The sequence below is a fragment of the Bombina bombina genome, chromosome 11, assembly GCF_027579735.1.
Source record: "Bombina bombina isolate aBomBom1 chromosome 11, aBomBom1.pri, whole genome shotgun sequence".
Lineage (NCBI taxonomy): Eukaryota > Metazoa > Chordata > Amphibia > Anura > Bombinatoridae > Bombina > Bombina bombina.
In genome coordinates this window covers 165,839,872-165,851,964 of record NC_069509.1, presented here as the reverse complement: position 1 = coordinate 165,851,964, position 12,093 = coordinate 165,839,872, and the positions used below count along the sequence as shown (strand labels likewise).

Here is a 12,093-nt window from a genome sequence, read left to right as displayed (position 1 = left end):
TGAGTCTCGCCCTGTGCGCCTCTTTCTCTTTTTTTCTTTTATGATTTCATACCTGAGCTAAGGTCCTGGAACACATTGCTGGATATCCATTTTTAAGCATATGGACTGGAATCTTTCAAATAGACAAGCCCTTCCAGACCTCATATGTCAACCCTCACATATGGGTAAATCTACAAAGGTAATGTAAAAATACTGTTCAATACAGGAGCCTAATACAGACAATTACAATATCACGAACCTTAAGAAAGTGCTCTGTTGTTGTTATTATATTATATATATATATATATATATATATATATATATATATATATATATATATATATATATATATGTGTGTGTACTCATCTTCTTATTTTACATTTTTATCTTAATCTAAGTGTATTCATATTATTTTCATTGGATTTATTTATTATATTTTCTGTACATATTTATTTATTTATATATATATATATATATATATATATGTATACATATATATTCTAAATATAATTTTATATTTTTATTTAATTGGCTTGGAGCAATGAGATAATATTTATTTAGGGTTAAAAACTTTAGCGCAATTAATTATTTTTTCTGTTTATATTGTAAACAAAGAATGGTGTTTACCACAACCTATAATGGTGAGAAACGTGAATTAGCAAGAGCAATACGCCATAGATGGGAAATCTTGAAAATGGATCCACTTCTACCTTTTAGACAGATGAAGCCCCCTGTCATTGGCTACAGAAGGGGGAGGAATATTAGGGATCTAATAATGCTTACGGACTACAGCCATTGGTACAACAAAGACCAATGGCTAAAAACCGCTAGGGTGGGATGCTTTTGATGTGTTGGATGTACTACCGCCAGTGGTATGATTCCATGTAAGAAATTCAGACATCCATACACCAACCAAAGGTTTGAAATCAAAGACTACATCACCTGCACTACCAGCCATGTGGTTTACCTACTCAGTTGCTGCTGTGGCCAGTTCTATGTGGAAAAACTACCGACAACGCTAGAACATGAATGGCCAACCATAGATCTGCTATCAGTGTTGCCCTCAATACAGGGCCATGGATCAACCAGCAGCTAGGCACTTTCTGTCAGCTGGACACAATGGGGCCTATCGATCAAGCTGCGAATGGAGCTTGATGCCCCGTGTTTCTGGCGGGCCTGCAGGCTCACCCGAAACAGCAGTTATGAAGCAGGGGTCACAAAGACCGCTGCTCCATAACCTGTCTGCCTGCTCAGAGCAGGCGGACATACATCGCCGGAAATCAACCCGATCGAGTACGATCGGGCTGATTGACACCCCCCTGCTGGCGGCCCATTGGCCGCGAGTCTGCAGGGGGTGGTGTTGCAATGCTGAATACGGCCAGCGTATTGCTCGCCGTATTCAGCGAGGTCTGGCGGACCTTATCCGCACTGTCAGATCAGGTCTGCCAGACTTTGATAAATTGGGGCCCATGTCTCTGATATGAGATTCATCTTGATTCACCATGTCCCCCCACTAAGAAGAGGTGGGGATAGGGATAATGTCCTGCTCAAACTGGAGGCACGCTGGATACATCGACTGGGTACCCTCCACTCCAACGGTCTCAATATGTCAAATGACTGGCACTGCTTCTTGTGATGCTCAGGTGATACTCCCCGAGAGGGTCCACACCACTGTTGATGGTTCTCACACAGTGAGGCTCCCTCATTGGACGTAGAACCTTTTTTTGATAAATAAGTACACCAAATTTAGATTTGTGGCAGTGATATACAGCGAGTATACTTAACCCAGCAAATGTTACTAAGTTGGCACTTTAATAAATGGAGCCCTATGCTTTTTATGATAAAGTAATTTGTTTTCTTAATACAAAAACATATACAAATATATAGGCACATAGAGGAATACAAATTTAGACTAACTACCGATTTAAAAAATTTCTGTATAGGGAAATAGGAAAAAAAAATTTTTTTGATCCTTTTCCTTTGAAAGAACATTTGATACATACATATCAAATATCTAAATTATATCTATGGAGGAAATAGGGATAGTGGCACCCTATGGAGGTGCGCTGTGGATGGCAACAATAATCCAGGAACAATCAAATCGAAGGCAGCTCTCTCCAGATGAAAACGTCAGAAGTGAATCCTGTAAAAAGGAATAAGAAGGCGCCACATAGGGTAATATCGTCAGATCAAGTGACACAAACAAAAGGACGATAAGGAACTCACAAACGAGGAGGCACTTGTAAATGCCATATATCACAGGCCGTGACTTGTTTGTGTCACTTGATCTGACGATATTACCCTATATGGCGCCTTCTTATTCCTTTTTACAGGATTCACTTCTGAAATTATATCTATGTATGCTCTGTGCTCAAAAGCAAGCTGAATGCTAGAAAAGAAAAGATAAGCTCTCAGTATGTACTATCAAATAGCTGTGATCAAAAATGATCTGAAACAATGGCCCATGTTTATCAAGCTCCGAATGGAGCTTGAAGGGCCGTGTTTCTGTAAAGCTGGGGAATGGGTAATTAATGGATTATCTTTTAAAACAACAAACATTCAGGTGTTGACTGTCCCTTTAATTGTTACATATACATATGAATACTTTTTTCATGTTGAACTCCCTTGCTTTTTCTTCAAGGTTTTATGTGTGGATTAGAATAGGAATAGTTACAGATGAGGAAGAAATTAGAATAATTTCTTCCTCATCTGTAACTCATGGAGAATGTTGTTATTTGTGATTATTACATTTTTTATATGTTTTTTTTTCCTGGTATTTATGCAGACATGTTCTGCTCAATAAATAAGCAAAAATAAATAAATAACAAATTCACAAATATACATTTAGTTTTTATTTATTAAGCATTTTAATAATCAAAATATATTTTCCTGAAAATGTAAATGATTTTTGTACACCCACAAAAAATATTAATAAGTATAAACACACCAAACAGTAGGAATAAAGTATACAATTCAACTTAGAAACAGAAAAGTATCAAGTCTGACCAATATATACATCAGTGTAATTACAGTTGTTGTCATTATAGGATTACAGTTTAGCTGGATATCATTCTTGCAAAGAATAATGTTAATATCAGAGTGACCAACGAAGCAGCTGTAAATAAAAAAAACATGTAATTAGACAATTAGCACAGTACAAAAAGGGTATGATGAAATCGTATTTATAATCCCTGTAATTTGTTATATTTTTTGTTTAACATATAAGAGAAGTCAGATACCTGAGCACTATCCCCTGCCCATATCAAAGCAAACTTCATATGTCTTACAATAATGTACTTAAATATGATTTGTTTTTTAAAATCTTGTTCTCAATACAGATGTCTTATATAGATTATAAACACAACCAAGCTATGTGTGCAAAGTATAACTGATTTTTAATTCACTGTATATTTAAATGTATCGGAGTAGAACTTACCTATAGGGTTTGCCTCGACTAACACAGGTGAGCTTACTTTTTTAGACCATAATATAGTATTAAAATTGTTCACATAAATATATTAATATACACATATATACAATTAATTAGATCTATATTTATGAAAAAGGGGCAGTGTACTAAATTTTTGTATAATTCTATATGAAAGAGCAGCATTTAAACATAAACATTAGCAGGGGATAACTATTAGCCAAAGAGCATTTGTAAGAAGTGCTCATCAGCCAATGGGAATTTGTAGGAAGTGCTCATCAGCCAATGGGAATTTGTAGGAAGTGCTCATCAGCCAATGGGAATTTGTAGGAAGTGCTTATAAACCAATAAGAATGTGTAATAAGTAAACGATTTAAACAGCTTTTTCAGGCAAAACGTAATACATTTTATTTAATAATAAATAAATAAACATGTTTAAATACTTCCATACAAATAATGCACCTTAATGAAAATTAAAAAATATACAGTATTATAATAGTTTTACTAACAAAGAAATGCATCTATTCTCAAATTTAATGCAATGCTTATTGCTTATACACATTATTTAATTTAATACAAAAACACATACCTCCAGTAGACAACGCTGATGCTTTAAAAATAACAAAAATCAAAACATTAATTAAACAGTATGAATTAGTATATGCAAAATGTGAAGCATACCCTAGTCAAAAAGGATGATCTTCCTGGAGTCATTCTGAAGTAATCAATGACTCCAGACTAGTGACCAGAAGCCATACTGAAGTGTGCCCACAGGCCAAAATATTTAAATGAGATGACTTTAGAGTCATTCACTGGCTGTTCATGCTTGTGAAGTAACCAGTAAGGTAATCTGCTATTCTGAAGTCATCACCAAGATTTTTTTTACCTTAGCTGATGACTTTATCAGTCTGATGATGTCTCATGATGTACAAAAGACTTCTAATGTAGTTTGATGTTTATCAAAAGATTCTAGAATGGTCTCTAAAGTAATCCTGTTTGTCTTGGAAAGACTATATTTATTCTTATAGTTTTATAGACAGTGGGCTAGATTTGCAGGTGGAGCATAATTGATAGAGTGTATCCTTTGGTATAACACATGGTATAACATATGGATGGTAAAAAGGATTCACCAAAGAATCTTAATGTAGCTGACAGTTTTAATCGATAGAGCAGGGAGCTATCCCTTACAAGTGGTGAATTAAGTGTTGCACTCAAGCGCAAAACAAAATATCACTGAAAACAATTGTGCTGCTGGATACCTGACGTAAAGTGTTAATGCTTGAGTATGCGTAAAAAGACTCATAAAACATATATTAAGATAAAACATTTCACTTATACATGCTACTTGTAAAATAAAGGTTTACTAGTCCAAAAGCCTGTTTACACGGGCCATTTTTTGCAGTACAGCGGTCCCACCCCTTGCTCTTTCTCCCTCTCTTTTGCTCTCTCTCCCCCCTCTCTTTTGTTCTCTCCCTCTCCCCACTCTCTTTTGTGCTCTCTCTCCCCCCCTCTCTTGCTCTCTCCCCCCTCTCTTTTGCACTCTCTCTCTCCCACTCTCTTTTGCGCTCTCTCCCCCTTTCTTTTGTGCTCTCTCTCCCCCTCTCTTTTGCGCTCTCTCTCTCCCCATCTCTTTTGTGCTCTCTATCCCCCCTCTCTTTAGTGCTCTCTCTCTCTCCCCTTTCTTTTTCTCTCTCTCTCCAGTCTCTCTTTTGTTCTCTTTCTCCCCCCTCTCTTTTGCTCTCTCCCCCCTTTCTTTTGATTTCTCTCTCCCCTCTCTTTTGTTCTCTTTCTCCATGCTTTCTTTTTGCTTTTTCTCTCTCCCCTCTCTTTTGCTCTCTCTCCCCTCTCTTTTGCTCTCTCTCCCCTCTCTTTTGCTCTCTCTCTTCCCCTCTCTTTTGCTCTCTCTCCCCTCTCTTTTGCTCTCTCTCCCCTCTCTTTTGCTCTCTCTCTTCCCCTCTCTTTTGTTCTCTCTCCCCCTCTTTTGCTCTCTCTCCCTCTCTTTTGCTCTCACTCCCTCTCTTTTGCTCTATCTCCCTTTTGTTCTCTCTCTCCTCTATTTTACTCTCTCTCCCCTCTCTTTTGCTCTCTCTCCCTTTTGCTCTCTCTCCCCTCTCTTTTGCTCTCTCATCTCCCCCTCTCTTTTGCTCTTTCTCCCCCCTGTCCTTTGCTCTCTCTCCCCTCTCTTTTGCTCTCTCTCTCTCTCTCCTCTCTTTTGCTCTCTCTCCCTTCTCTTTTGTTCTCTCTCCCTTCTCTTTTGCTCTCTCTCCCCCCTCTTTTGCTCTCCTTCCCTTCTCTTTTGCTCTCTCTCCTTCCTCTTTTGCTCTCTCTTTCCTCTCTTTTGCTCTCTCTCCCACCTCTCTTTTTCTCCCCCACCACTCTGTTGCTCTCTCTCCCCCCCTCTCTGTTGCTCTCTCTCAGGGCCATGGCCGCTGCCGCCCAGCCCGGCCCCCGTCACACCTGCCCGCCCCCGTCACACCCGCCTGGCCCCTATCAGGTCCAGCTGGCCACGCCCCATCATGCCTACAGTTCTCAATGCTGACAGGTCAGTTTATTGAAGGCCAGGGGGCCTATCTATCAAGCTTCAGACTCGCCAGAAACAGCAGTTATTAAGCAGCGGTCTAAAGACCGCTGCTCCATAACCCTGTCCGCCTGCTCTGAGCAGGTGGACAGGAATCGCCACAATTCAACCCAGTCGAATACGATCGGGTTGATTGACACCTCCCTGCTGGCGGACGATTGGCCACGAGTCAGCAGGGGACGGAGTTGCCCCAGCAGCTCTTGTGAGCTGCTGGTGCAATGCTGAATACGGAGAGCTTATTGCTCTCCGCATTCAGCGAGGTCTTGCGGACCTGATCCAGCACTGTCCGATCAGGTCCACAAGACATGTGATAAATAGAGGCCCAGGTGTGTTTGTCCTTGCGCAGTCTCTACTGCGCATGACAGCTTCGGACAAACACACTTGGCCTTTTATATTATAGGATTATTAAAAACATGTTTTAATTTAATATAAATAATCCATACCTCCATCAGATGACAAAGCTGATGCTGTAAAACAAATAGAATTTTATTAATATAATCCAATGGTATAACAGACATAAAAAATGGAGGGGAGAAACCCACCAAAAAACAGCACATATATTTTTTTATATGAACAAATAAGAGAGCGCTACTAACTGGTGAAAAAATAAACTAAAATTATAATTTATAAGAATGCTTAATATAATCTACAGTATGTCTGCTTTATAGATGTTTTTATTATTAATGTTGTTATTATATTTGTTTGTCTGTTTTTAAATTTATGTAGAAAATACAAAAGCAAGAAACAGCTCTTTTTCCAATAATTGTTTTAAAATTTTAGATTTAAAATGTGGTATTAAAAAATACAGTACTCAAAACTCAATATATAAAATATAACTGCATTTATTTAGCAACTTAAAATATCAAGCAAACATCAAGCAAAGTACTGGGTTTTTAGATCAGTATCTGTGCATATTATTCTTTATAGTAGTCTATAGTACATGCAGTTAAATTAAAATTAGTGTATACTGTCCCTTTAACAAGGCAACTATGCTGTGTTTTGAGTTTATGTGAGAGCGCCATCTAATGTTCTAAAATTGTAGGACAACCTAATCAATTTGTCAAATTGTATGAATAGATAGAAAAGCTACAATTGCAAATAAAAAAAACCCACCCACAATGTAATCTATGAGATAACGCTTAAAGGGACATTCATGTCAAATTAAATTTTCATGATTCAGATACAGCATGTAATTTTAAACAACTTTTCAATTTACTTCCATTAAAAAAAATGTGCACAGTCTTTTATATTTACACTTTTTGAGTCACCAGCTCCTACTGAGCATGTGCAAGAATTCACAGACTATATGTATATGCATTTGTGATTGGCTGATTGCTATCACATGGTACAGGGGGAGTGGAAATATATAATGCTATAGTATTGTCTTGTTATCTTGTATTTGCTGATTATGCAAATCTACTGTGTTTAATTTGGACATCACAAAAATAAAATTAATTTCATTTTTTAATAGCACATAAATTTAAAACATGCATTAATTACACATTAATGTATATAGATGACTATAAACTTAAACAGCATGCATGCTTGTGACTAAATAGTATGTTAGATAAAAAGCACGCTGTAAGTAAATGTACAAACAGGATAAAATATAATACAATAAAATTAAAATATATAAATAATAAACACACACTAAAAAGTGCTGCAACACTTGCCTGGCCAGACTTGTATAAAACTATGCAGCAGAAATAGTACGCATATTACAAGTTGAAAATAAATGTGTTTCCGCTAGTGCAATAGCAATTTATGCTTGATGGAGCTCACGTAAAGCATAAGGGAAGAAAATAGTTGCACTAAACACAACATAAAACCATCTAAAAGTACATATAAACACTGTCTGATGAAAAAAAAAATATATAAAATAATAATTAATAAAAAAGTTATAAGGGTTCAAAAAATCATGGTATAAGGTATTAAAAAATAAATGCCTGCAATGGGCTTTAATATATATATTTTTATATATATATATATATATATATATATATATATATATATATACATAGACGTGTCTAAATATGTATATATATATATATTTATATATTATTATTATTTATTTATAAAGCGCCAACTAATTCCGCAGCGCTGCCCATGGGTACAAGGATAAAAGTACAAAGGAGAAACAATAAAATAAAAGACAACATTTTACAGACAGATACAGGGGGAATTGAGGGCCCTATTCCCGTGGGAACTTACAATCTAGATGGGTAGGAGGATGGGAAACAGGAGGTAGGGACTGCAAAGGTGAGAATGATATTAGTGTGGAGATGAAGGCAACTGTTGGGTTAGTGAAGTTCATTTGTTAATGAGTCGGGTGATAGGCTTCCCTGAACAAAAAGGTCTTTAGGGAACGTTTAAAGGAGGAGAGGTTAGGGGCAAGTCTGACAGCATGAGGAAGTGCGTTCCAGAGGGTTGGTGCTGCACGAGAGAAGTCCTGTAGTCTAGCATGAGAGGAGGTGATGGTAGAGGACGCAAGAAGCAGGTCATTGTTGGATCTTAGGGGGCGGGCTGTAGTATATTTGTTGATAAGTGAGGACAGGTAGGGTGTGGCAGCATTGGTGAGGGCTTTGTAAGTCAGAATGAGAATTTTGAATTTAATTCTGCTGTGAATGGGGAGCCAGTGAAGGGACTCACAGAGAGGTGCAGCAGAAACAGAGCATCGAGAGAGGTGGATTAGCCTGGCAGATGCATTTAGGATGGATTGAAGGGGAGAGAGACGGGATAGGTGGAGGCCAGTTAGCAAGTTATTGCAGTAGTCAAGTCTGGAAATTACCAGGGAGTGGATAAGCAGTTTAGTGGTTTCGTCACTCAGAAACGGACGAATTTGGAGATATTGCACAGGTGGTTGCTGCAGGATGAAGAGAGCAGTTGGATATGGGGAATGAAGGACAGATTTGAGTCAAGTGTGACTCCGAAGCAGCAGACTTGGGGTGATGGGGAGATAGTGGTGCCGCCAACAGTGATGGAAAAATTAGAAACTGTAGTAGAGTTAGAGGGGGTGATTAGAAGTAGTTCTGTCTTGGACATGTTTATTTTTAGGTGGTGAGAGGCCATCCAGGAGGAAATGCCAGATAAACAGTAGCTGATGTGAGAATTGACAGAAGGAGAGTGTGCAGGGGTGGAAAGACAGATCTGGGTATCATCAGCATAGAGGTGGTAGTTGAAGCCGTAGCTGTTGATAAGTTTACCCAGTGAAGAAGTGTAGATAGAGAAGAGTAGAGGACCCAGGACAGAGCCTTGAGGTACTCCAACAGACAGAGGCAATGGAGAGGAGGAGTCACCAGCAAAAGAGATGGAGAAGGATCTGTTAGAGAGATAAGTAGATTCAGGAGAGGGCAGTGTCACAGAGCCCAAGAAAGCTGAGAGTCCGTAGGAGAAGGGGATGTCAACAGTGTCAAAGGCACCAGAAAGGTCAAGTAAGATGAGTATAGAGTAGTAGCATTTGTTTTTAGCAAAAAGAAGATTGTATATGAATGTACAGATGTATTTACGTATTTATGTGTTTTATTATATATGTACTGTAAATATTTCACATTCCAATGTTCTTCACTTACAGGATAATGTTATTGTTATGGTAAATACAAATTTCTATATATATCTATATATATACCTATACCTGCATATCTACTTCTATAGATATATAGGTATAGATATGTGTTTTACATTAACAGTATCATATATATATATATATATATATATATATATATATATATATTTAATAATACAAGTTAAAAAAATATATATGTGAAGAACATAGGAATGTAAAATATGCACAATGCAAAACATGGTTCGCAACTTAGGACTAACGAGGTCGGGTTAGCGCACATGAAGAATTGTTACCTTAAATGTGCGTTCTTGATATATTAAATATAAAATATCAAAAAATATTAATAAAATTGATTTTTGAATTTCAAAAATGTCAATAACATTTTCCTTATTTTACAGAAAAAGTAAAAGTCATTTCATATTTACCTTTTAGATAAATTGGTACACTGGATATGGTTTTTGTGCTAGTTTTCTCATCTACTGAAACGGATCGCACCCCAGAACACCCCTGAAACAACAGTTTTAAAAAGTCATCAATTTATTTTCCTAATCCACAATTATGTTGAATTGATACAAATAACAGGGTCTCTACTCACAGGAGTACACGTTTCACTTGATTTATCACATAAGCGGATCTCACAGTGCAAATAAATTTTGTTAAAATTTCCTATGAATTTGAAGACTTGGAGGGAAAATCTCCCTTCAAGGGACACCCCGTTTTCTTGCACAGTGAGAGTAGGATCATTTCTGTTAGGGCAGCTATGGAAAAAGAATTTTAAAGTATTAATGAATTCAAATATTTTTGATTAAATACAATTTTATCAGAAGTGTATGAACATATCAGCAGGTCTTAAAGAATTATTGCTTTAATGTCTTTACATTTATTTTGTATTACATTACTTTTGGTTTGTCCTATGATGTCGTTATTGGACTCAATATTGGCTTCTTCTATTTAGTGTAAAGAGTAAAAATGTCCTTTACATCCAGTATTACTAAGTGTGAAACATTTGTAAAACATGGTAAGAACGCATGCATACTCAATTAAATGATGTGCCTTTTTTACAAATTATGCTATAATTTGTACATAAAAGGCATTTAAAAGTAGAACTTTAACATATTTAAATCATAAAATATTATATAATAAAGTATTGAAGTAACAAATAATTCATAATTTGCTCGTGAGCTAACTGCGCTAGAAGTAAATATTTTGTGTGCATCTGTTTTGAAAGTAAAAAGATATTGCTCACTCCCAACCTGATGCGTGCAAAAAGCCGAATATCACACACGCAATAACCTATTCCCTCAATAGAGCAAACAAAGTGGAAAAAAACACCCTACTCGCATGCTTACCCAAATGCATCTTCTCAAATGATCTCACCCAACATAAAAATATGAATATTTCACATCACAATGTACTTTACAAATATCTTCTATTTCTTCATAAATACATATTTCTACATATATCTCATGGTATTTTGGTACAATATATATCTATGCCTATCTATATATATAAAAATAAATTATAATATATAGTTATAGATATATACAGATATATATAGAAATATCTATTTAGAACATATTCTGCTATGTGCAGAACATTGGAATGTGAAGTATTTAAAGTAAATATATAGTTAAAACCTTTATTAAATATGAATATTGCATACATTTGTTTTTACTTGTTTTCCTCTACTTGACTGCAAAGGGCTCTAATGCACTTATATGTATGTCATATGTGTGTACATGTGTATATATATGTTTATATGTGTATACATGTCTGTAAATACATATATACATATATAAATACATAAATACATATGTACACATATAAATACATAAAAACATATATACATATATAAATACATAAATACATATGTACACATATAAATACATAAATACATATATACATATATAAATACATAAATACATATGTACACATATAAATACATAAATACATATATACATATATAAATACATATGTACACATATAAATACATAAATACATATGTACACATATAAATACATAAATACATATATACATATATAAATACATAAATACATATGTACATATATAAATACATAAAAACATATATACATATATAAATACATAAATACATATGTACACATATAAATACATAAATACATATATACATATATAAATACATAAATACATATATACATATATAAATACATAAATACATATGTACACATATAAATACATAAATACATATATACATATATAAATACATAAATACATATGTACACATATAAATACATAAGTACACATATATGGACATATATATGTGTGTATATATATATATATATATATATATATATATATATATACATACATACATATACATACATATATATTTTCAGACATGTATATGTATCTCTATGTTAAAGCCCTTTAAAGGCCTTTTTTTTCTAACACCTGAGACCTCATATCTTTGAGCCCTTATAACTTTTTTGTGCAATATATTTTTAAAATAATTGTTATTAGCTGGTGCTATTATGTGTGTTACTGTATTGTGTAATGTATTTGTGATGT

General features: G+C 35.2%; 1 protein-coding gene across 1 annotated transcript in view; it reads right to left on the bottom strand.

Annotated features, from left to right (window-relative positions):
• The window catches only part of LOC128641725 (uncharacterized), a 392,787-nt gene that overhangs the window by 284,797 nt on the left and 95,897 nt on the right, over positions 1 to 12,093 (bottom strand). Inside the window, exons 14-18 of the mRNA XM_053694250.1 lie at positions 10,142 to 10,304; positions 9,972 to 10,053; positions 6,428 to 6,451; positions 3,996 to 4,016; positions 1,481 to 1,697 (exon numbers count right to left, since the gene is read on the bottom strand). Of these exons, the coding sequence (XP_053550225.1) occupies positions 1,481 to 1,697; positions 3,996 to 4,016; positions 6,428 to 6,451; positions 9,972 to 10,053; positions 10,142 to 10,304 (507 nt within the window). The remainder of the gene's footprint in view (positions 1 to 1,480; positions 1,698 to 3,995; positions 4,017 to 6,427; positions 6,452 to 9,971; positions 10,054 to 10,141; positions 10,305 to 12,093) is intronic.